A 27,494-nucleotide genomic window follows, 5' to 3' on the forward strand; every position below is an offset into this window, starting at 1 on the left:
TAGGGACCAAATTGACTGACAGCTGGCAGCCAACAAAGCCTCTGAGATTTCCCTAAAGTAAGACGCCTTTCAGAAACCTGATGTAAAATCCTTCTCAACATGATCCAATGTAATCCTCACGGGCGCAGCAGGTATCCTGGCCAGCAATCCAGAGATGCATCAACACAAGCGAGAAAGGGAGAGGCTCATCAACGTCTGAACCCCTGATTTCAAGGTGCTGGTGCATGGCCTGAGTCAGCTTTCATATGGCGGAAACCAGGATATATGATAGCCAGGACCAGAAAGATGATTCTCAGCATGCTTAGGCAACATCTGCGTTGCAGAGCATGCTCCATCAGTGTGCACTAATCTTCAGCCTAGTCTCAATATATTCCAAAACAAATCAAAAGCACCGGGTGCTTGCAGATATCGGGGTTTGACCCATGGCTTTGGTGTTCTGAAAGGTACAGCAATAGCCCCAGTCTCTTTTTTCTCCTCTGGCTCCCACCTATATCACAGGTGCTGAGAATGGGGGCTAATGCAAGCAGTCTGAATCTGTCTACAGTTAGAAATAAGCAGACTCCTCAGTAAGGTTTACATGTGCCATTGCTCTTGCCCATTTTACTGATGACAATCTTAAATCTTTTATGGATGGGACAGGAGCATGGACTTTTTTGTGGGCAATTTTTGACATTTGTGTCCGATCACCGTGACCATCCCAAATAGAAATGATCAACTAAGCAAACACTCAATGTACATTTTCACCCAACATAATTCAAACTATTTAGCCAGCAAAAAGAACAATATTTCTTCTTACCCAGCCCAAAACCTATTTTCAATTGAGAACCAGCTCGCAATCTAATTCAATCGCCAACCAAACCAAAACCAAATTCTTTTTCAAAAACTATTAAAACATTTATTCAAATTCCCGACCAATCTAAATATAAAACCAATGTGCATGCCCTTTTCCCAAAATTCTTTTGCTAATATCTTTAGACTTGGTGGACGAATCTTGCTGAACCTTTCCAAAATAAATTTTATTTCAATTCACAGAATTCACAGAATGAATATGGCTGGCATTTTCCTGAAAATAGGTCTGACACAGCCCTCCAACCCACTGATTTGGAAAATGAGTGGAAAATGTGCCAAAGCGTTTACAAGTTATTAAGCAATGAAAAAAAGTCGTTTCGGCCTACTGCCGTTCCTTTTTCCATAGAGAAAAAGGTGTTAACATGGGACCCGAGCATAGCAATAACCGCTGTATGGATTTCTGCTAAATTAGAAGCAAGTTGGGCACCAATATGAAAGATATTTCTTTGTATGGTTTGGTGTAAGCCCATTAAGTGGTTTAAAAATAATTGACAGATAAGGGGTTTCCCCCAATCACAAAACATGTTATATATCACACATGGTGCAGGGCAGAAGTGAGCTTTTTCACAAATATAAAGAAGCCAATTCATTCTTGGGTAGTTACACATTAGAGTTGGGGTGGGAGAGGGAAAGAAGACCACATTTGCATGTGGCCACTTTGGGGAGGGCTGGAGAGTCGGTTTTGAGTAGATCATTTTTGTCTCACCACGGGAATCCCTTGGGATTCTGACGGGGCCATCAAACAATGCAGTCAGAAAAAAAGAACATCACAGGAAAAAGTGGGGTATAGTTGACAATGGGTGAGGTTCAGGAGGCATATATACATTGAAATGGAGTGGGAGGACCTACAATGGCAGAGGGTGCACATTTAGAGAGGCATTGGGGAAAGAGAAAACATTTTAATTTTCAAGCGTTTATGCATTACCGCAGTAATAGGAAAACACTGTGTTCACAGGAATAATCAGGGCGACAACAGAAGGTGCATTCATGGTGATTGCGGGTATTTTAAAGCAGGAAATCGGTGAATGGAACTATCTTGAAAATGAAAGAAGGGGGAAAAAGGGTGGCCGATGGCTATGGCCAGTGGACCAAGTTAAATTGTGGCAAAAGGGTCAGTGGGGATGGCTGTAGGCCACAGCCTTTGGAATCAGGTTATTTACTAGTGAAGAGAATATGGGTCATGGCCAAAGACTGGTCTTTTAGCCCAATTGGTGAAATGTGAACAGTGGCCACGGCCAAAAGCCAAGGCCTGTCACATCAGGGTATTTCCTCGTTTAGGGAAGACATGTCTTCTATCTTATACTTTGCAAAGTGGTCAGTGGGCCCTGGATAAGATATAGCATAACAAAACCCTCAGAATTCAGTGAAATAATGTGAGATGAGGCAGAGTTAATATTATCCAACTCGACGCAACAAAACCCTTCGTCTGTGGGAGATGATGCCAATCTAAACTCCAATGCTTAGCCCATCAGCTCAAATATGAGATCACAGCAGGGCCCAACAAAGAGATTAAACATGACATTGTGAGTGACATCTACAGAGGTGTGGATCTGAGTTCAGATTGTCATCACCTCCCACATCTGCCGAACTGCAGGATATTTGTTGTGATGCATTTGATCATATTAACTCTGCCTTGAATAAAAATAGCAGGAAGGATAGCTATTGGGAACAGGATGATGCTGTAGAATATGGGTTCAATCCCCAGTCAAATGCTTAGAAGCTGGATAATTTTTATATATATATATATATATATATATATATATATATATATATATATATATATATATATATTCAATGAAAAAACTTTGTTAAAAGGGACGTTATGGTTGAGTTGCGCTACTAAAAACCTATCAAATTCAGTAAAAAAACTTTGTTAAAGGGACGTTATGGTTCAAAGTAAAACCGAAAAACCCCTGAAATTCGGCAGTTATGGTAAGATAAGCAACCATAACTCGCACCACCGTGCACTGCTAACACTAACACCCAGGACATCAAAGATGACATCACAAATGTATATGGCCCACTCTGCAAAATACTTTTTTGGCAAAGTTTGGTGAGGATTCGTCCAGAGGGAGCGAAGTTATAAGCCATCCAAAAAATGCTCTTCCTACGGAAACACCAATTTAACCATAACTACATGGACGCTACCGCGTCCATGTAATATATGCATTCTAAAGTGGTGGTAAGAGGGGCAGTCAGTCTGGTGGGTCTCCCAACCCCACATTCCAGGGACCCCTGCACACAAGACATTCTTTTTTTGTCACAGCACTCTCAGCCCCCAGCAAGGAGGAGCACTCAAATGGTTGAGCAGTACCAAACAAGGTTGCATAAACCAAATTTCAATTCAACATTTAGTAACTCAAGGTGTACACAGTTATGTTAATGTTATATTGTCTGGACTAATGTAAGAAAAACTCACATTGCACCAAAATACTAAATACTGTTGATCACTCTCCCACCAGAAGTGTATAGGTCAAGAGACACACATATGTTCTCACTATGCCAACATCCTTAAAGGCTCTTGACAAGGTGCTCATTGGTCAGGTGGTATTTTGTTTATCAGGATGTTTTATCAAATAGTAGAAACTTTGAATTTTCAGCAGACAGGACATTTAACTAAATATGCACATTTGGTGATGGTTTTCTTTTAATGTCACAAGTAGGATATTGTAAACACTGTGTGACATTTTCTTAGAGTTGACACCTAGGGTGTTAGCAAAAGAGACTATGGCCATTTTTTAGCTGCTCCTAAATAATTGTTGCCATTGCTAAGGGTTGATGTGCTGTGGCAGCAGTTTTATGTGCAGTAGAAGGTCTCCAGCATACCCTGGAAATCTAGTCTAACATTTTGCGAATTCTAGGTAAAGGAACGTGCCACGTACTATACAGTCATTTTTACCTTAGCATGACAAACATAAAACCCTTTGAATGGGGATATCCATTCTGAATCACGTCTTGTGTTCCAACAATGTCATTAACTTTTTGTTTTGGTATTAGTAAGTAGAGTTTACTTTCTGTGACCTAGCTGGCACGCGTTTTGCACATCTTGTGCTTTGGCATGTCTAAGAGTTTAATCAACACACATATGGAAGACTACTTCCGTTCTTTTTTAATTCTCTCAACATTTTCCGTCCTTACTTGTACATTTGCTTTCACCTCATACATTTTTAGGCACTCGTGGGTGTGATATACAATGTGTGCTCATTAAACTGTTAGCCTTGATAAAGTGCAGGACGTGAGAAACATGTGATGATTTGTTCACAGAAGATAAACTTAATTTACTAGTACCATAGTAAATATTTAATTAAATTATTGGAGGACAATAAATGATTCGCATTGAATACCACCATTTACAGTTTTTTTTTGGCATGTGTTGGTCAAAAAAGTGGTACATTGAGTGTTACGTGAAGATGTGTTTGTGCCATTACTTTTTAGAGCAATGTGACGCGCCACTTACCAAAAAAGTGTCGGCGTTTCTTGTGAGTGATGCACCGGGCCACGCACGTCCTTTTCTCAGATTCTGTTCTGTAAATTTTCGAAGAAAAAGTAGAAACAGTAAGTGGTCAAGCAGACACTGAAGGTGAAATCTAGCTGGGCAAATGCAAAAAAAGTCAACTTTTATCTAGCAACACTTTCTAAATGGTGCCCTTATCCATATTGGCATGCACCATCAGGCTGTATTGTATTTCAAAGGGATGTAAAAGATACAGAATTATTGTCAGTCATTGAGATTATAATTTGTCCACTCTTTTCCAAAATCTTTCTTAGTTTTGTTTGGTAAAAACATACATTGCTGAGCTCTTCATGATGACAAAGGGTCTATTAGCAACAATCCCATGCAAGCAAGCACATCTGTGGAATAACAAGTATTGATGACTCAAGGATTGATATTTGAGTAGATGATGATGTCTACACTTTTGTTTGGTCATCCTGTACAAACTATTGGAACTACAGGAAACAACCTGGACCTGAATTGTCTTCGGTCTCAGGCCAGCATAGACATAAGGCAATTTTCCCATTGTCACATTGTTGGCTGGTCCATAACTACTTATGGTGGAAGCTTAGTGGCCCACTGAACAAACAACATACTTCCCACACGACAACACCTACCGCTGGTATGATCAAATCGGTCGCATTTGCAGGTGGTCTGCTTTGGTATGACCTCACATCTGTATAGCCCGCCAAACAACTGACTCTGAATATCCACAGTAGGTGAGATCACCAGAATCCTAGGCCAATGAAAAAGAGTTATTGTTTTGTTTGCATAACATCTCATATCATGTGAGGTGGATAATTTACTGTTTTCGCTGTGACAGCTTCATGGCTGCTCATGTCATGAGGGTATAGGGCGATCATATCACGGAAGGTCAGGTTATGAGAAGTGGGTGATGGTGTACTGAATGAGAGGTCAGTGCCTATTCATGACAGGCAAGGTATAGGCCTGTAATTATCAGGCCTGTTGGGTGGCTGTACATGTCTTCAAAGATGGATGAGTACTAATTTCATGAAGGATGTATGGCTGCTGGTTCCCTGAGGGTGAATGTTCTTCATGTAATTTCAAGTAGCCCATTCTCTGAACCAAAGGTTCTTGCCTCCCTTAACCATTAGCTGCAGCTTATGGTCATTAAGTGGAGATTCCAGATTGACTGTTCCCGACATCTACCAGCACATGGAATGCAAAGTATCTGCAAGAGGGAGCAAGAGAGGGAGCAAGAGAGAGAGAGAGCGAGAGAGAGAGAGAGAGAGAGAGGGAGAGAGAGGGAGAGCGAGATTGACAGTAGCATTGAGAGTTAGTGAAATGACCCGTCTGCAAGAGGCCAGTGGTGGGAGTGCAGGGATGCAGGTTATTTTTTCTTTGCAAGGCCAACTCCTACCTTCCCCTGACTAGCCAACTCCTCTCTAAGATCTCCTACCACCTTACACTATAAACACATATAGCCCCAGAGGCCGCCGCTACAGCACTAGCCATTGGCTCATCAACACTCAGTGAACCATGACTAAGCTGCCCTCTTTAGCTCTATCATACCCCCTCTCCCCCCACATCAGCGGCTAAGCAGACTCAAAGTGCTGTAGTCTATCAGAGCGTGGGCTCCCTGTTGACCACATAGTCTCAGGTTTCTCTACCAAACCCTTTGAAAGCAGATTGGCACATAGCAACTGGGCACTTCTGACCTGCACCCATCAACAGCACTGGTTTCGCAACTGGCTCTCCCACTGTTCCACTAATGACTCCACCACCTACTTTTCTTACAGAGCCAAGTGCAACCAGGCCCCCAATATAGGCAGAAGGGTGCTATACAAGACTACTTACATTACATTACATAAGAAGTGGATGAAGGTTTATGGCATAAGAGGATGATATCTGCTTACGACAAGATGGGGGTGTGGCTGCTTATCTCTTGTTGATGGATGCTGATTATAGAATGGTAAATTGATGACCTGGAAATTGGATGAATGTTGAGATAATGGGAGTGTGATGTCAATTCATGATATGGGAAGTGGATGGCTGTTCATGTCACAAGGGTGGATCGTGTTCATGTCATGGGAAGGATAGGTCTCTTAATGTCATGAAAGGTGGTTATCTGTTCATGTCATCAGTATTGATGGCTCTTCATGGCATCTGTGTGATATGATGAAAAGCTGTTCATTTCTTGACAGGTAGATGGTTGTTCATGCCATGGAAGGCGACGGCTGCTAATGTAGAAGAAGATGGACGTTTATATGAAGGGTTGGAGGACTGTTCATATTGTAAAAGGTGGGTGGTCGTTTATGTCATAAGATTCACTCTCACCTTTTCCTCGCCATCACTGTCACACCGTTTACCTCACCCTTCCCATCCTCTCTGTCATAAACGTGAACCAATAAACCCTCACCATCACAACGGTCCTATCACCCAGACACGCCCATACTAGGCTCTCACCAAATGGTATTACTTTCTTGCACTTTCCTCATAAATACCATATCACCCAGGACTTATGCAATGATAGTACCTTGTAGGGTGAACCTGGCACTCCCACTGTCAGCATCTAGGTGACCAACTAAGGTTGCCTTATTAGAACTAACCATGTCCACCCCACCCTGTAATAACACACATGATTGCCACCATGTGTACACTTCTGCTTCTCTTAATCATTCCCCTCCGTCATCACACCTCTCCTTATGTCTCCTTACTATACCCAACTCCACTTCTGAGCCTATTCGTTCCAATTTCGACCATTGCAGCTTCATTGTTGCCTCTAATCAATTGCTCATTACCAGTTAATCATCTCCAATACACCTATACCCTCCAATACGCTTAATCTCATCCTTCATCGACACTCTCTTCACCATACTTATCGCTCCCCTTTCATCTTCGCCACACGCCTCCCTTCATCAAACCTTCACAATCAATATATTTATAGTATTCCTTCCTCAACCCTTCCATCATCAACAAATTATACCTTCATGAACCTTACTCAAGCTCTTCATCATCACAGTCGCAGTCTTCATCATTATGCAGCACCCCATTCCCTCTCCCAAAGCAGAATGCAGTCATTGGCTATTCACCAACCTTTTTCCTCACCCTTACTTTGCCATTCTTACCACTGTTGTAGTCAACATTGAAAGAATTTACCAGTTTTGTGCCCGTTCTTTATGCAGAATAACCTTCTGTCCAAAGAGAGTGTTCTTCATTGCATACCCCCACTTCTTCTGCGTGTCGATATTGAAAGCCTGTGTTCCCACTGAGGCTGACAAATGAAACAAGAAGAAAATAAAACACGATTTTACAATTAAGCAGGTATATCTTCAATATAATATTTGATTTGAAGGTTTCAACCCTCCTGTAGTAGTTGCAATGTTAGCAAAAACTGTCTCTGCACCCAAATCTCTGGGCAATATCAGTCCAAAACTGCCAATTCAGGGGCAATAACTACAATAAGCAACCAGGATTGGAAACAAAGATGGGAGAGATAAAGAGGCAGAGAGAACCTACAGGGCAGGTGATTATAGCAGGAGAGATGGAAGTAGAAGGAGAAACTGGTTTCAGTGAATTATTAAAGCTGAAAAGGATACTGTATACAATTATTGATCACTTATTAGCGATCTGTCAACCTCAGAAAAAGATACAGTAAGTGTGGCCTTCATATAAGAGTTTAGATCAGATTTGATAATAGAAATGAAAAAAACATATTAGAAAATGGTACATAAATACATTAATACAATCATTAAAACTAGGCTCTAGATGACCTTTTATGCGAACACTTGAACAAAAATTTAGAAATGAATACTAAGTGATTAGAGGGTAAATTAAGCATTGGCACATAACACAAATTTGCTTCAAATTAAATACAATTCATATAAAAATAATAAAAGCACCTGTCCATCAAACAAAAAATCAGTTATCTAAATGAGAGAAGCAAAAAATATGGAAAAGACTTGTAAAAAAAAAGCCAACATGGCCATACAGTTGAAGGTTGGATCAGAGCAGCATATATTGCATTCTTTACGTCCATGAGATCAGAATGTGCTGCATAACCAGCCGGCATCTCTGCTGGCCTCAAGAGGGATAAAGAATTCTCTCTGCATTTGGTGAAAAACATTGCCCATAATATAGGCATCAGCGTTTTGAAGCAACCCCTATAGACAAATTGGCATAAAAGCATAAAGTGAATAAGGATGACAAGGAAGATACTATCTCACAACCAAAAGCATTCATGGGCTTTCCCTTTCCCTATGCACAACACAGTGCAAAAGGATGAAGCGAAAATGATAACAAGACAGCCGCGCACAATGTTTTGCTTGTTCTGTTGTCGTTAAGTAGATCTGAATTCGACTGCATTCGAATAATAAGTGCTTTGGTCTGTATGGGATCAGAAGGGAGACTTACTAAATCTTTCAAGGTGGAGCAAGGTGTTAGTCAGGGATGTTTACTGGCCCCAAAACGATTTGATCTTTGTACAAACCAATTATAGACAATGTTTTGCGACTGTGGGGCAGACACCCCGAAAGTTAGTGCTATCCCGATTGCCATAAACTACAAAGTGGATGACAGTGTATTACTGGCAAGAATCCCAAAGTCATTTCAGAAATTGCTTGACATTTACTGTGAGCACATGGCTTCCCTAGACCTGAAAGTAAATGCTTACGATCTGCGATCATGTTTTTTTCAACAAAACCTATGAATTCCCATAGGATCTTCATCATAGGGAGCCGATAGATTCCAACAGTAGGCTTTTGATTACATAGGCATGGGATCTGCTCAGTTGTTTACCCCTTATAGCACACCTTAATAAACAGGTGAGGAGGATGAGGCAGGCTATATGTGGGTTTTTCAAATTTGCATCCCACTTTGGTGCACATCTGTTAGATCACATGTTACACGTCTATGAGGCAAGATCGCGCTCAATGGCACTGTAGAGGGTAGAAGTTTGGGGTTTCAACGATGGAGAGGTCCTAGAGAAGATTAAAAAAAATTGTAAGCAGATTTGTAATGTACCTCAATCTACTCCAAATGACTCTTGTCATATGGAATGGGGTTTGGGCTATATTACTGACCGCTTCTATCTGGCACCAGTGCAGTTATTGTCAAGCACCCCGCAGAGTTATGGTGCCAAACTTACTACAGTAATCTTAGAGGAGATCTGGAAAAGTGGCAGGGTAAATATCATTCCATGAGTATGTTTCTGTTCTTATTCTCAGGGTCATTCAATGATCATCTAAGCGTGGATAAGGAAAGCAACGTGAACATGAAGAGACATATTACCTTGAATCTTGAAAAAGCAAGGGAATGGTCAGAATTTAGCAAGCCAAAGAGCAGCATCCATGATTTGATAACCCCAATAAAGGACTGACAATCCTACTTACTTTGGTCTCCTCATTTAAAGTACAGATGTGTAATTACTAAATCACGCCATACATTTTGTGCCTCCTGAATTTACTTCTGCCTAATGCATCACAAAAGGGGATGAATTATCATTTTGTTTAAATAGCATTTGCCCCTTCTGTCGGAAAGTTCCAGAAACAATGATGCATTTCCTATTTCTTTGCCTCATTCGCAGTCAAATTAGAAAATAGACATTTAAGTGGTGACTAAGAGGGCTACATTTTATGCATTCTCACCCGGCACTACGGTCCTTGCTTTGGCTGGCTTCTCCCACTCCTAACTGGGCTCTTATTCACGTTATTAGGCAGGAGGTAACTGTGAGCGGGGGACTAATAAAGGCAATCATGCCACCTGCAAATCCACAGAGACATAGGTTGGAAATATGATATTGAACAGTAAATTATGGTGGAATAAGAATCCGATTTCAGGGACTGTTTTTGCACTTTATCAGGAAATTAATGAATATTCTTGTTATTACAGTTTGACTTTGATATGTTTTAGAGTTATGAAGTTTAACCATTTATACACTAATCAAATGGTGAAGAGTTCTGTTTTTAGTTTGTGTAATTTAATTGGTGGATATGTTATGTATTGTATAAATGATTTCTGTGTGTTTTACTTCGATTGTACTGTGATGATACCACGTAACATTCATGGTATGATTAACTTACCAAAATAAAGTATTGACTGACTGACCGAGGTAGGCTTTGGCAGATGGTTTCTATACATTCAAAGCTTTCGCTGGATTGGCATAAGCTATTGAACATTCATTTTTCAGTGTGTCCCATAAGCTGGGAATCTCCCATGATCCTATTTCAATTGCCTCAATCAGACCATCCTCCCAGATACATTGCTCTTGAGTAGGTCTCTTAGTAGTGTGATAAGTCAGACATAGTAGGAGGACAAGAAGACATGTTTCAGGGGTGTTTATGAAAGAAAATAAAACCTGAACTATCCCTATCGCTACAATGGGGTTCCCTATTGTCAACAAAGAAAACAAATAATCGCTCGTTAGGATTTCTCACATAAATTCTGTCCTCTGTCCAAACCTATGCCATCCTGTGATAGTCCTACCACTAAAACTAAACCATGAACCATGAAAATAGCCTTAGGAAGTTATGTGCACTAGACTTATGGCTCAGGGTGGCTGGTTTCTGACCCCCACCCAGTTCTCTCTCTGGGTCTCCTCTTTAAGTGCAGGCCCAGCCTGTTAATAAAAAAAAGATGTAAAGTTAATTTCTTAGGTTTCAGTTCTTTTCCAGGGAAAAGGGTGCAGGGAGTTCCCCAGGAAAATTGTCCCATTATTTCCAAAGCTCTCGTGCAATGATGATGATGATGAAACTCAATTGTAGTTGACAGTTCTAGCTATAAAAGTATAAAACAGAATACAGTTCATAATGCACAGTTAAAATCTTCACATCATTAAAACGCATCCATCCCAATTAAAATACAGAATATGAAAATAACGGGAAAGAGGGGAAACAAACACACTAAGAGTCATCATGGCACTAATACCACATCAATCACATTTAAAAACACATTAATAGACAGATATCAGCAGCAACAACAACACGTTTACAGCCCAGCCACAGGAGACTTAGGAAACAGCTCAGAAATAGAATAGACTTGAGCCCGTTACAGCTCAGGCCTTTGGTTTTCTGGCTTGCTTTCTACTCTTGTGAAGATGGTGTCAGCTTCTAATAGGTTTGTTAAGCGCTCTGAATTTCTTCTTATGTGATGCGCTTCACTCCCATCAGGGTTATCGTTATTCTTGTTCCCTCTTGGGTATACCAGTTCTCTGGTTCTTCCCCCTTCTAGAGATATTCGTGCTTGTAACCCCTCATAGGTTATTGTCAGTTTCGGCCTCTCCTAGGCCCTTCACAATATTAGTCCCTTCTGGATTTCGCTGCTGGAGGTATCCTCCTCCTGGATCCTTGATAGGGTTTTGGATTCTGTAGCTTCTCCTCTTCACAGAGCATTCAGACTGGTAACTCCTTGTGGGTTTTTGACAACCTCAGCCTTCACGCAATTACTTTTTCACAGGCGCCTTCGACATGCTTCTACCCTCCACCCGCTTCCAGTCTCCAGCCTCGTACTTGTATGGTTGTGGTGAGGCGTCCCAGGAAAGACATCGTCATCTCTTCGGCTGGCTGCACCATGAGACCAGCTTCCTTGCAGTAGGGTCATTACTTCAGGTTTCTCTGGTCGGTTGGGTACTGATGCACAATGTCTGCTGTCCTGAACGCTGTGGTGCCCCGCTTGTTGAGATTCCTCCCCAATTCCTCTCAGTTGTTCTGCTCTCACTGCCTCTCGCCTTGGATCGGCAGCATTCAGCCGCCTACCAGCCCACCACGCATCCCATGTGGTCCTACCTTGAGGTGATGGTGAGAAATAGCGTCCCTCTTCTATTTTCCAACACAGACAGCTGTTCTCCACCCACGGAATGGTTCTCTCTCTTCCTGCTTGGGCCCAACCTTTTTAAGTTCCTGGCGGTTGCCCGAGAAAGGTCTGCATTGGTCCTAGGCTTCAGGTACGGATGTCACAAAAACAGGGTCAGAAGAAATCCAAACCCTTTTAAAGTGTCCTGTATATTGTAACAAGGTTCTGTTGCCATTTATACAGCAAAGATTGGTGATTCATCAGAGGTATAGACATATCTATATAGGAGCAGGTAGACGCTAGCCTGCCAGTTCCCGCCCCCTCACCGCCATCTTTTTGGAGAAGTCGGAGAAGAGCCGTAGATGGGAGCCCCTATATTGTTCCTATACCGGATCAAGTGTATGAGAAATGTTACACACTTAGACAGCCATATAGAATGTACCGTTGCAATGAAAGTGTGGAAGGATGTCATATGGAAGAATGCTATATGGAAGGATGTTGCCCGCCAAGATGTCAGAACACACCTGTGGACGTCATGACATACTTTAAGATAACATCTGAAAAGGGCAAAGTGATATCATGAATAAGACATATGAACCCATTGTTACTAAAGCACTAAGAGTCACATGTACCTGAAGCTAAAATAATCATGGATTTAAAGAAAATAAAGTAACTTACTGATGAATAACTGTAAATACGTTGTAATGCAAGGTAGAAAGACAACGTCTAGAAGCTTGCTATAGAGGTATATGTAACGGGGCAAGGACGGCTATATTAGGAAAATGGACTCTGGCTCACGCTGAACATAACCAAGCTACCTTCAGACAGGCCAAGGCTGTAGGCATCAGGACATGCATGAAAACAGTTTCTTCTTTAGAGCCGACGATGAGTCAAGGTTAACCTCGAGTTAACAATGCTGTATTCAAAGGATAAGTACAGAGCACAAAGGGAGTACATGGATAAGCTCTGAATGTGGGACATTCTTCAATAGATGGAAGAAGATGAAAATATCTGGGTGAGCCAAACTGTTGGCCAATTAAAGGTGTATAAAGTTCATGTGAGATAGAGTGAGCGAGTCTCTAGAGTGCTAAGAGCAACAACAACTTGCATACATTGAATCAAATAGTAAAGGGAGGATGAAATTGACAAATTTGTGGTCTCTTCACATGTGACTTAGTAATCGAAAACAAAGGCAATTCATTAGAGCCTTAAGCTCAAGGGCAGTGAGCAGGCACACAGTGAACTACAAACGGAAGACTTTGACTGATAGCCTGCCGATGAGAGATGATGGACTAATTGGGAAAATGGGGAGTAGTCTGATAGGATTCAAACACCTAGGTTTAATTTCACATATGTGCTGCTAAGGACCCAAAAGTCCAAGGTTGGGATAATATGCCAACCAATCAGTGGGGTTGGGGTACAAACTAACATATAATTTTGCAGGAGCCAATCCACTGTTGTTATGTCCATTATAATCAGTTCTATTCATATTTAAAGGTAGCTGAAGGCATACGCTACAGATGAGGGGTAGCCAATGATGCACTAATCCTTATATGTTCCGTATGTTGATATGCTCCCTTCACCAATCCCTTCCCTTGATAGGTTTTGTATTTTGCCACATAGAATGGTGCCATAGATGATGCATATTGGGGTATAAGAGCTTCATGTAATCAAATTTGGTTGTGAGTGTGCAAGCATCAGTCCGATGCCTGCTTTATTCAATTGATAATAAATTAGAACTTTGCCATATACTTTGAGGCTGTCCGATTAATTGGTCTAAGATCTATTATTGTAATTCCATCTAGCACAAAAGACCCTTCAAGGTGCTAGAGAACATTTTGGTAGCGTTGTGGATGGTTGTGGTCTAGTTAACCCGGGCCAGATACAGACCCCCGGACACTTGGCTACTCCTGCCATTAGCCAGAGGACCTCAGAGTTTCCTGTGGAGATCAGTGTGTAGAGTCACGTGTGAAGAAGATTTGGTTAGCAGGAACCCCTTTGACGAAATACCTTTCTGGTGCCCGCAGGCGCCCCATGGCTGGAAGGTGAACAGGTCGGTTGAGGGGGAGTCGATGCCGGAGGACTCAAACTGAGTCACGGATGTAAGTAGAAGAAAGAACGTGGCAAAATAGGGGGAGGGATTGTGTTATAAATGATAAGCGTAAAAAGTAGCACGATTTTTTGGGAGGGAGATTATGAAGAGAAATAGAAATCTGATTCCTGGTTCCAAGGGGACAGAAGGATATACACTGAAGACTGCGTATCAAACGCCAGAATGGAGTGAAACAGAAAAGAGATACTTTTACTGAGATAGCAAAGGAAGGCGTACACAGAAACAGAAATAAAGTGCACATGTGTGGGGTTATAAAATTGTCATATTTTTGTTGTGTCTAGACAGATGAATATAAAACTTTAGTAAATAATGCAAGAGATTGGTGAAAAATGTAGACCAAGAGATTGATGTCAATCAGGAAGGGAAAAATCAAAGGAAAGTCATATATAAATAAAGAAGAGACTCTTAACATACCAATAATACAAGAACGGTATAATAAAAATGGATAGAAAGTGTAAACAAAGTAGGAAACAAAACATCATTGCATATATTTTTAAAAATTATATTAATAATAAAGTGAGCAGTTAAAATATATGCCAATTGGGATTATAAACAGTGATTGATGGTGCCTGCGTCAATTGATCCACATGGTATATTTAATAAAATAAAGAACCAAATAAAACAACGGTTAAGTGTTGACGATCAAAACTGATCTGTCAATATGAGGGATACACCTCTTTTACATTTATGTAGGACATTACCGAGATACACAGTGAAAATAAGGAAATACCATTTGAAATGGGTTAGAGGCACGACTAATGAGGCACTCATGCCGTGGCCTCAAGAGGGTTCGCTGTCAAAAGACATATTACGATATATAATGACATATTTGCATGCCACATACAAGGGAAAAAAGCTGCAGAAAAGAGTAGCCATTTTAGAACTTTGTAAAATGTACCAAATTGATAGTGAAGATCCCGTTTATAGGGAGTGGATGTTCAATCAGCAGAAAAGGGAGGATAAAATGCCTTTGGCTCCCCTTTACCCTCCTGAAGAGAAAAGTGGAGATAGCGAGGAGAAGGGATTTTCCCCATTAAAGGATTTAAAAGCAGTGGCGGGTTATGTTAATCGAACGTATGCGCCCCCTCCGCTTATAGCAGTGAGGGTAATGTGGAAGAGAACAAGAGCAGAGAACGCAAGGATATATTAGCATGCGATGAAAGTAAACAGCGCGATGAGAGAAAGGACAGGCAAGACAGATGTATGGCAATAGAAGAAGAAGCAGGGAAGCAGAAAGAAATAACGGACAAAGCTAAGGGAATAACAATAGTACAGAATGAATGGATGGGAGGACAAATATTGCTTAAACTAGATGATAAGGGTATTGATGGGGTTTGAGAAAGAGAGGAGAGAGAAGAGCGGGAAAAGAAAGGGAGGGAAGAAGAAAGAGCATCGAAGGAAGAAAGGGATTAAGGATAACAAGCAAAGAGAAGAGCAAAGACGATATGAGGCAAAAAAAGAGAGATTAGAAGAGAAGAAACAAGAAGAGATAGAAGCCCAAAGAATGAAAGTACGTAGGTTGCAACAAAGGTGAGAGAAATATGGACTGAAGGAGATGAGGAGAAGAGAAGAAGAAATGAATAAGAGTAGGGAATTAGAAAATGATCAATTAGAATATTTATGCCATAGGAGCATAGTGTGGATTGATGCCTGAGAATGAATGGAGGAAGAGAGAGAGTCACGAAAGCCCGGAAGGGAGCTGCAAGGAATTCTGAGATCAGTATCGGCCAGTGGGCAGGATACTGACGATATAGAGCAAAGGCTTGGGAAGCTATACAGGCAAATGAGGGACACAGGAAGGTAAGAAATACATGAGAATATAGAAGGATCCCTATTAAAGGGAACTGAAGGTAGATCAGGTGACGTTATAACAGATGAGTACAGAACATTGTCTTTAAACAGATTAGATCTTGACAACGCAGAAGTAGACAATAGTCACACAAGCTGGGGCATAATGTTTCAGATGAAGAGAGGGAGGAGAATGAGAGGGTGCAAAGAGAGGGCACATGCAGGCTTTCAAAAGAATCGAGTGCAGAGAAAGGGTTAAAATGGTCAGATTTGGAAGACCCTAAAGACAGGACACCAGAAGCAACACCATACACTGAGCGACCACCAGCACAACTGCATACTACAGGGGATATATCCCCGCCATATGTAAGCAGGTTAAGATCATTACCAGGAAGGAAACAAATGGGTGAGGCTAGTTCTGCTGTGAAGACAAGGAGTGTAGGTAAATATGATTATGAATCAGGATTTTCACACTTCCCATTGTTAGGGAATTGGGGAGATCGACCACAATATATAATATGGCCAAAGATGGAAAATGAGAATTTAACATGCAAATTGCTGAGTTTCACTTCTGGTACGGGAACACTGATTTATGAGTAAGAAAGGATGATATCAGGAATGACGTTATCTATAGGTGACATAAAAAGGCTGCTAGTGTCTATTCTAGGGGAGAGAGCTGATGACATTTGGAAGCGAGCAGGATATGCAGGTGTCACTGCGCAAAACACGACACATGATGGAGAGCCATTTAATAATCTGCCGGGCAGACTTATGGGCAGCGCTCAGAGTGCAATATCACGATACATCAGATATGGGTGCGACTATGACCTAAAATGGGAGAGGATGAAGATTCTTTTGCCTTTATTCAAGACATTCAGGAAAGATGACGGCAGGAGATGCGTGAACCGTGGGATAAAACGGTAGCATTATTTTACCATATTTTGTGTCAGGTGCTGAGTAAGCCAGTGCAAAGACAATTGAAAAAACAGGTGGGAATGGAAGCAAAGTCATGACTAGAAATCGTGCATCACTGACGATTATTGCAGGAGAAAAATAAGAAGAAAGCTGAGAATAGAAAGCAGGAGGAAGCAAAGCTAGTTCAGAAGAAGCTGTCCAAAATAGCAATTGAGGGAGCAGTATTGACATGTAATGAAGGAGGGGTGATACAGGAGACACAGTTTGGGCAGCAAAATAACACAGGATATCCTGTAGATCAGAGTGGTTGCAATGTTTGGCCAAGAGAAAGGGGGAATGGGTCTAGAAGAGTAGGATGAGGTGGATTTCTGAACTCTCAGGGAAGAGGAGGATTTAATGGTGGACAGCCACAACAATGTTGGAATTGTTGAAGAATGGGACGCATAGCTAGGACATGCAGAAGCAGAGGAGGCATGCAACAGAATTGGGAAGCTATGCTCCACAATATAATGCAGAACCGCAGGAATATTATGCCCAAGATCACACATACGCTCAGACATATGCGCCGCAACCCCAAAAAATGCATCCAGCACCACTGCAAATACAATCGCCGCAATGGCAACCACAGCAGGCACCCATGCAAATACAACAGGCACAACTGCAGCAAGCACAGATACAGCAGTCTCTGGTACCACAATGGAACATGACCCCAGGAGTCGAACAGGCAAATGCACCCAACATGGGGAGTGTGACTGTGATAGGAGGAAATCCTATCATAGGTACAGTGATGAATGTATATCCACAATAAGACAGCCCACAGACTGACGTTATGTGTTCAGTACTATCAATGACACGAGACCCCCAAGAGGAACCAAGAGCTAAGGTGAGAATAGGGGGCAAGACATTTTAATTTCTAGTAGACACTGGAGCCACTTGTTCCTGGGTCCGTGAGGGAAAATACCCAGTCAGGTACTTCCATGAATGCTGGGGCGATGAGCTTAGTTCCCTTTACAGACAAATTACCAATTTCTATAGGAGAACATGCTTTGTCAATGCACTTGTTATACTCTAGGCAGACGCCAGTTAACATATTGGGATGTGACTTAATGACAAAGCTGAGTATGACGATATCTTTTAATGACAAAGGAATAGTGTGCACTACTCCAGGGATACACTATATGAATGTGGGAGAGGTTATATTAGCCTTTACAGGACAGAAAGCATTACGAGCAGTGTCTTTAGATTCAGAAGTATTTTTGTATGGAGTGACTCTTTTATTGTCATGGTTAGCCAGGTTGGCAGGTAATATATTGAAAATACCTGATGAATTTCTGTTCAGGCCAGAAATCCCCATGGACAATGAGGAAGGGCAGATCATTCCCTTAGAATTAGAAGCAGCAGTGGTCAGAGAAGAAAGAGTGATGCTTCATGGGACAGATGGAGAAGAAAGAGGATGGAGGCTCTTAGTGAAGAATACAGATTGACAGATTTGACAGATGAAGAACTGTTTAGAGATGACTATTCCGAAGATGAACTTGTGTTTTTTATACGTATCACTTATTGGATTAAAGTAAAGAATATAGAATTACTTCTGAGAATGATGTTGGTAAAAAGAAGACTGTCGTTCTTTCAGGAGGACTTAGAGAAAGTGCCAGAGATGTTATGGACTGCAAGCCCATATGATATGCGTTTATTAAAAGGGATAGGTCCAGTTAAAATAAATTAAAACCTTGGCCTCTTTAACCACAGGCAAAGCAGTACCCCATGTCCAGAGAGGAGGATGAAGGTATATTTGAGACTATTACATAGCGGTGCGATAGCACAGCAAGTAGAGTGCTTGCTTTGACATCTGTGCAGAGCCTGATGACGCAGGTTTGAATCCCGGCAGGGCCAAACTCAGGCTTTCATTCTTCCGAGGTCAATAAATGAGCACCACACACTGTGGGTAATAATAAGCAGCACTCAGATGCCTGACAGTTCATAGCGCTATATAAATGCTAAATTATTATTATTATTTCCGCTTTAATGAAGCAAGGCATATTGGTGCCATCAGATGTGTCTTGTAACATGGCCATGTACCCTGTGAAAAAATCTGAAGCGGGTTGTGAAGATTTATTCAGGATCTTCACCATCTAAACAATATAGTCAAAGCTGAGTTTCCCTTAGTTCCAAATCCTGCAAACAATATTATGTAATATCCCATCTAACGCTAAATATTTTACAGTTATAGATTTGAAAAATGCATTCTTTTCGATTCCCCTTCATGAAGATTCACAAGATTTTACTTCCTTTTCCTATGAACAATCCGCCTGAAACATACCTGTTTGCCCCAGGGGTGCTGTGAACCCCTTTCCATCTTCAACAGAGTCCTCCAGATGGACTTGGGTAATGTCCAACTTGAAAGTGTGATAATACAGTATGTGGATGAAATTTTGGTGTGTAGTGAGACAGATTATTAAAGGAGCACATAGCGAAGTTAAAGATTACTTTTAAAAAAAGATGGCTACATTGCCTGCCCCTTGCTTTATATGCCCTTAGAAATCAGCCTGGTTCAGATCACCGTCTAACTCCCCATGAGTTGGTGACTGGACACTGTATGAGAACCCCATTAACTCCTCCAACTAGGGTTAGAACTGATACCCACAGTGTAGCGAAGGGATTAGGTGACGAAATGCACGATTATTTAACAACAAATATTGCAAGTTTTTCTTTCATGTCTCAACAGATCAAGAACAGAAAGGAGGGGGTGAAAAACTAGTGACAAAAACAATCAAGTGCATGAAACAGAAGCATTGCTGAAACCTCCAAGGTTGTATACAGGAGACAAGGTGCTAGTCTGCAAATGTATATCCACCTGGAGTACGCCCCACTTTGAAGGGTCCAATGAGGTAGAGGAAGTTAGGCCTACTGCAGTTAAAATTCAGGGATGATGAGCGTGGCTTCATCTACACAAGGTCAAAACTTATAAAGGTGAAACATCAGCCCCTCTCGAAGACATCCCAAGAGAAGCAAGAAAAGTACTTCTGTCTATGCAGACTCGCCAGAAAGCTAGAAACAATAACAAGGAGAATGAAGTGCACACAAGCACTATAGATTAGGTTTAACATTTTTCAAATCAAGTAAAGATTGTTGTTTCTTAAAGTTGACAAAGGGAAAATTGATTTTCAGCTACCCTGGAACACTGTTTTTAGACAGGCTTAACGGAACTATGAGACAAGAGCCCAGACTTTGAAGAAGAAAGAAGAGTATTGACCATTGTTTATGATAACTATTATCACACTAGTATACACTTTCTTATCTGTTCTTCTTTCCTATATAGTACAGACTTATCCAGCCCCAGTACGAAGAGGAATAAATATTATCACATGTTTGGAGGACCCTTAGAATAATGTTATTGTCTGCAGAGTGATAATTTCAGTAATACTCAAATTTTTTATATAGAAGTGATTAAAAAGCATATAACACATTTGCATATTAAAGTAAATACAAAATGAAGAGGCTTCAACATTTCAGAAATTCTTTGCCATCCAGAAAATCGAGTTTTCATGTAATATTGATGGTGGTATCGGCTGGTATTGTGATTTGTGTTTTTCTCCTAATTATTATGGTATTACGAAGTGTTGCAAAAAATGACACTGACATGGAGGGTATTAATGAAACATATACTATTGTCCCCACTAAGAGTATAAATAGCCTGTTTTATAATATAACTAGGAGTCTATTCTGATTTAAAAGTGATATTGAGGAGAACCATGAAGGTATAAATACGTATCTTAAAAATTCGGGTCATTTAAAAAATAACCTATGGTACCAGCACATGAAAGAGGTGGGAAAAAGAACATCAGATGAAAGTTGTTATGTTGATTCCTTAATACAGTATGCCATGAATGCAGCCAGAACATTAATTGCAAGAGAAATGTGTTCACATGATGCAAAATGCATCAGTCATCTAGCAGCATGCACAACCAGAAGACAATTTGAAGGAAAATGGGCTATGTTACATGGCGATCAAAATTGGCCTTCCCATATGAAGATAATTATGTGAAAACAAGAAGGATGGAAAATGGACTAGGATGGACAAATAAGAAACTTATGTATCCATCCCAGATTGGGGAAAGAATAAAGGTTGTCCAGGTGAAGAAGCTGAATTGTTCTGAAATGACTGAAAACCAGCAGAGCCAAGATGCAGAGAAAGAACTCAGCTAGTGATATATGGACTTGTCTTCACTATTACCGGATGGGAAGAAGGACTATTGGCCTGCCCAGCACATCTATTGAAGAAAGAATCAGCAAGCATAGCACAGATAGTGAATGACAAATGCCTGTAATCATGGGCTAAGTAGTCAAAGCTACTCACATGGGTCGACAATGGAAGAATTAAGAGCCGTCAGGCTGATGACCTTCCAGAACAGGTATGTTCTAGACCCGATTACAGCAATGGAAGGAGGCGTATGTGTCAAGTCGGGCCTTCTTGCTGTATGTTTTATACCATCTCATGATCGAGGAAATGTAACCCTGACAGAGGCAATAACTATGCTGATGACCCTGCATACGAAAATGGAGGATGAAGTTGTTGAGACAGCAGGAGACGATTGGTTTACATATTTATTGTTGTGGATTCCAAGTTGGCTGGCAAACACTTTTAAAGTACTTGGAGCAATACTAGTGTTAGTATTGGTAGGATTCTGTCTCATGAGGATCATTGTGGGACAAAGCAAGAAGACAGCCAAGAAGGCTATTGGGATGAAGATAATGATTGACATTTATGCTGGAACGGGTGAGCCGATGCAAAATGAAGCCAGTACCCGTGACAATGTAAAGAAAAGTGCCCTTTCACCTCCAGGAGCAAAGTTCCATTACCTTAAGGATTGGAAAAAATATATAGAATGTTGAATATTTTGTTCACCATCTGGAGAATGCTGTCGAATGACCTGGAGTGTGGATGAGCACATAAAAAATGCAGGCCATCAAATATTTGGGATTCAAATATTTGGATCCAAAAAAGAAACAGGATGAAGAGAAGATGCTGATAAATGATGAAGAGGAGATAAAGACAATGGAGCAAGAGAAATTGGTCAAAATTTCAACCAGAGGGGGCAATGTAGAGCAGCAGGTAGATGCTAGCCTGCAAGTTCCTGCCCTCTCGCCGCCATCTTATTGGAACAGTCAGAGAAGAGCCATAGATGGGACCCCCTACATCGTTCCTATACCGCATTGAGTGTATGAAAGTTGTTATGCACTCATACAGCCATATAGAATGTACCCTCGCACTGAAAGTGTGAAAGGATGTCATATAAAAGAATGCTATATGGAAGGATGTCGCTTGCCAAGATGTCTGAACACATCTGGGGACATCATGGACGTACGTTAAGATGAAATCTGAAAAGGACAAACTGATATCATGAAGAATATATATGAACCCATGTTGAAACGATATAAAAATACTAAGTAACAATGTAACTGAAGCACTTAGAGTAACATGTACCTAAAACTAAAGTAATCATGGATTTAAAGAAAATAAAGTACCTTATTGACCAATAACTGTAAATACGCAGTAATGCAAGGTAGAAAGACAATGTATAGAAGCTTGCTACAGAAGAATATATAACGTGGCAAGGATGGTTATATTAGGAAAATGGACGCTGGCTCACGTTGAACATAACCAAGATAACTCAGAGACAGACCGAGGTCTGTAAGAATCAGGAAATGCATGAAAACTGTTTTTTGTGCAGAGTAGACGATGAGTCAAGGTTAGCCTCAAGTTAACAATGCTATTTTCAAAGGATAAGCACAGAGCACAAAAGAAGTACATGGATAAACTCTGAATGTCGGACATTCTTCAATAGATGGAAGGAGACAAAAACGTCTGTGAGAGCCAAACTATTGGTCAATTAAAAGTGTATAAGGTTCATATGAGATAGAGTGATCAAGTCTCTAGAGGCCAAGAGGAGCAACAACACCTTGCATAAATTGAATCAAATGGCAGTAATGGAAGGATGAAATGGACACATTTGTGGTCTGTTCACATGTTATTCAGAAGTCAAAAAAAGGCTATTCATTAGAGCCTTAAGATAAGATAGTGGTGTACTCACACTCCCTTGAATGTTCCAGGATAGTGAACAGACATAAGGTCAACTACAAACAGAAGCCTTTGGCTGATAGCCTGCCGATGAGAGATGATGGACTAATTGGGTAAATCGGGAGTGGTCTGATGGGATTCAAACACCTAGGTTTCGATTCATGTACATGCTGACAAGGAGCCAAAAGTCCAAGGTTGGGATACTATGCCAACCAATCAGTGGGTTTGGTGGACAACCTAACATATAATGTTGCAGGAGCCAAACCACTGTTGTTATGTCCACTATAATCCATACTATACGAATTTAGAGGTAGTTCAAGGTGTGCCCTACAGATAAGGGGTAGCCAATGATGCACTAATCCTTATATGTTGTATAAGTAGATATGTTCCCTTCACCAATCCCTTCCATTGATACGTTTTGTATTTTGCCACATAGAATGACATCATAGATGAAGCATGTTGGGGTATAAGACCTCCATGTAATCAAATTTGGTTGTGAGTGTGCATGCATCAGTCCGATGTTTGCCAGTTGATCCTACTTTATTCAATTGATAATAAAGTAGTACTTTGTCATATTCTTAGAGTCTGTCTGATTATTTGGTTTAAGATCTAATATTGTAATTCCATCAAGCACAAAAGACGCTTCAAGATGCTAGAGCACATATCTTTGCTTGGGGAGCCTGTTCCCCTATGGAGAGATCACCCCCTCCTAGATCCCGCTTGCCCAGTCCCATAGGGTGTATTTTGCATAGCGGGCTCACCTCCTTAGTCTCAGAAGGGGAAAAGGGACAAACTCCCTGGATTCATCAGAGTAGTATGCTTGTTAGTGATCATTAGTGGGAGTTGAATACTGAATTAATCCAGGGCTCTGGAACCTTTGGGTCCCTATATGTTTTTGACTACAACTCCCATAATCCCTCAGCATTGACTATGCTGGGTAGGTTTGCCAGAAGTTGCAGATCAAACCATTTGTAGATCCAAAGATTGCACATAAGCCTGGGTGAACATTCTAAAAAATGATCCGCAAGCTTCTGCGAATCTGCTATTGAGATTTGAGTAGGTTTGTGGATTCTCGCAGATTTTTCTTCCAACCTGAATCTCCTTTAAGAGACATGAATCTTCACTGAGAATTGGGAGACAATTGAGCAGGTTCAGGCTGATACGTGGATATTCAATTCCTAAAATAACTTGAAAGGATTCGGGAAGGGAGAGGAAGATTAGAAGAAAGAGAGGTTGGGTGGGGGATTGAACAAGAGGAAATGGAGTCCTGTGCATCTTTGAATGTTACCCATGTCGGACAGCACATTAAATGCTGCAGTAAGATATCTCAGTCGATTAATTCACCTAGTGCAGAGATCCATGCAGGTTCCACATCTGAATCTTGGTAAGAAGTACTCAGCCTTTCATCCTTCAGAAATTGATAAAATTTATAAAGTTGAAGTGGGGAATTATTAGATTGCAAGTCAGACCAGCAGAGTCAATCACTTGTCAGGCATGACTCGGTCTGCTTTTCATCATTCAGAGGTCGAACACATTGTAGATTACTGATGTTTATAATGTTACTATATAGATAATTTATAACAGACCCCTTATAAGCCTTATGGGCTGGAAAAAGTCATTCATTTGGGGTGAATGAAGTTTCACCCTGATGTGTTTGCTTCCATGAGGACTACTAAGGTTACTTATATAACAAGAGTGTTACTCCATGGTTGCAGGACAACCACCTCAGAAAGGTCAGTATGGCAGAGTCAGTTACATGTCAAACAGTTAGGATGCAGACTCTGATACTCCTTAAAGGAATACCATTTGGTGAGACAGCATTGCAAAGTTATGACCTCTGTACCTGGGAAAAACATTTAGGATGCAGACTCTGATGTTCCTTAAAGGAATACCATTTGGTGAGATAGCATTGCAAAGTTATTACCTCTCTACCTGGGAAAAACACGTAACATATAAGAGGCCTATGGGTGCAAGGTGTGGCATACATGCTTCCAACAATAATGTATGGCACGGTGCTGGCCAGCACATTATTTGTGCTGCAACACAGCCCCTGCAAATGTCAGGCCACCTTTGTGAATAAGGTCACCTCCACATTTCTCAAAGTAAAGCAAATACAACAATACATCCTCTTTACGTTGCTTTATTTGCATTAATTATTGTGAATTTGGAAATATGTTTTTAAAAAAAAAAGATTACCATTTCTTGTGAGCCACAAAGAGTTAATTTCAGCTTCAATATCAAAGAACCATCCAACTGCAAACCATTAATCATTTAGACACTTTGCTTTCTTTGAGCATCCCTGGCAGGAAAGGTTCTGTACTGCTGACACATATGCATTCATTTCAGCCGGTCAAGTGGCACAGCGAGTAGAGCGCTCGCTTTGACATCCCCGGCAAGGCCAAACTCAGTCTTTCATCCTTCCGAGGTCGATAAATGAGCACCACACACAGTGGGTAATTGCTCAGATACCTGAGGGTTCGTAGCACTATATAAGTGCCAAATTATTATTATTTCCTCCTTTGTTTGCTTTGAACATGTCCTGGCAGGGAATGGTATAACCTCTTCAACCCAATGTTTACAGCATCATTTCATCAGAATGAATTCTCATAAACACAAACTGAAGGTGTCACCCGTATCTGCAATAAGAACAGCATTGTGTGCGTATAGCTGTATAGTCGGACGACAAGAGCTGACACAGGGATATCAGGAGTGGTGCATGACAGGGAGTCAGTCAAAGAATTGATTTATGCATTGAAGAGGAAAGGGGCATGAACACAGCCTTAGAATGTAGAAGTAAGCTCATTGGATCTGCCATCTCTGATGACTGATATTGAGCCTCAGTGAAACTCTAGATACCGGACTTATTACGAGTTCCCCGGTCCAGAATAAATGCTGGTAAAAATGCTGGTAATTCCATCACCAGCATTTCTTCTGGAGCAGGGAAACACAAGTGTTCTAGTGGGGGCAGTGATCTACCGGCAGGCCTGACCTAGCAGTAGTTCAGGCCCCTATTGGTAAATAAATGCCATAATCACTGGCACCGATACTACGTAATACCAGGATATCGGGCGCCGGGAATGGTAAGGCAGTTTTGCACGTATGCCACCGGAATTACCGGCAGGATACCGGCAAAACTGTAATGAGGGCCATAGATTTATGAGAGTAGCATGAATTCCTTCCTCCAGCGAAGTATGCCACAACTTCCCCCGCTCTACAAGATCAAACACAGAGGACAGATCCAAAAAGGCAAGATTGATTGGTTACTCATATGCCAAAACATATTTAGAAAATATAAAATGTATTGAGGTTTAGACCCTGTTCCATTGCACCAAGCCCTTTCTGGAAGCTAGATTGGACATCAATAAGTAGTTATTTTGTGTTTATCCACGGCAGGTGATGGTTTCGATAGACCTTATGGTACAGCTTTGGCGACAATTCAAGAGATATTGGTCTGTGAACTCAAAGATCAGAACTGTCTAACTGCTCACATTTTGTCACAATTTCACTAATTACTAGAGGCCCATCTAAGACATTAAAGAAGTTTACAAGTGGACACCAGCATTCCACGCATGGGTTAAACAAGGGAAGACTATCCAAACCAGGGCTCCTATTGGTCGATTGTGAATAAAGGGCAATTAACCTCATGCAAAGTGAGCACCATCTTTTCCTTGGAAAGTTGCATCATGGGTGGACTGCACTCCCTTACTCGCTCAGAGCGGTTTCAAGAGTGAGGCAAGGAATTCACAGAAGTCTTGTTGCTTTAGAGAGTGTCATAGTGACCACCCCATGTTTATTTATTTTTTGTTTTTTATATATTTATGTACAGGAGGAACAATGCTCTTTTGATCACAGAAGAACTTACAATAGATATGAAATTAGATTTGACTGGAACCGGTGAGCTTCTAACAATGGGGTGAGTTTTGGGGGACATTCTGACCAGGTTGTGAACGGGAGAATATGGAACTGTCACCAGGGACAATATGTAAGTAGACACATATAGATTAAGAACAATGAACATTGGATATTTTTAAGTGCAGTTAGGGGGTATCGTTAACTGTGCTCGGGATTGGACCATGATGGGTGGAATACTAGAGTGGAGGCAGAGAAAGTGAGGGGCAGGGGCTGGTTATAGGCGAGAGAAAAATGTTAGCTAGCAGGCAGATCAGAGGTAGGTTAAGAGGGCTGGCAGATGAGAGGTAGGTTAAGGGGGTAATTCAGAGGCGAGAGGGTAGGATTTTAGTTTGGTTTTGAACAAATCTGTGTGGACTATTTCTCAAATGTCCGGGGGAAGAGAATTCCATGTAAGTGGAGCATGAAGAGAGACGGAGAGGAAGTGAGAGAAAGCACAGGGAGGGCGAGAAGCCACAAGGGTAGTCAAGGAGGCAGAACAGAGATTACAAGAAGGCTTGTAGAGTTGGGTAGAGGAGGATAGATACAGTGGTGCCTTCATGAACTAGGAGAGAAATTAAAATCTGCACCTGTTTTACATCATTATCCATCGAGCATGG

At 41.2% G+C, this 27,494-nt stretch overlaps 1 protein-coding gene across 1 annotated transcript in view; it reads right to left on the bottom strand.

The window, feature by feature from the left end:
* ITGAE (integrin subunit alpha E) overlaps nucleotides 1–27,494 on the bottom strand; it is a 439,817-nt gene that overhangs the window by 334,070 nt on the left and 78,253 nt on the right. Inside the window, exons 3-5 of the mRNA XM_069615209.1 lie at nucleotides 7,463–7,577; nucleotides 4,960–5,078; nucleotides 4,307–4,374 (exon numbers count right to left, since the gene is read on the bottom strand). Of these exons, the coding sequence (XP_069471310.1) occupies nucleotides 4,307–4,374; nucleotides 4,960–5,078; nucleotides 7,463–7,577 (302 nt within the window). The remainder of the gene's footprint in view (nucleotides 1–4,306; nucleotides 4,375–4,959; nucleotides 5,079–7,462; nucleotides 7,578–27,494) is intronic.

The sequence above is a fragment of the Ambystoma mexicanum genome, chromosome 9 (genome assembly GCF_040938575.1).
Source record: "Ambystoma mexicanum isolate Mex_15411 chromosome 9, UKY_AmexF1_1, whole genome shotgun sequence".
Taxonomy (NCBI): domain Eukaryota; kingdom Metazoa; phylum Chordata; class Amphibia; order Caudata; family Ambystomatidae; genus Ambystoma; species Ambystoma mexicanum.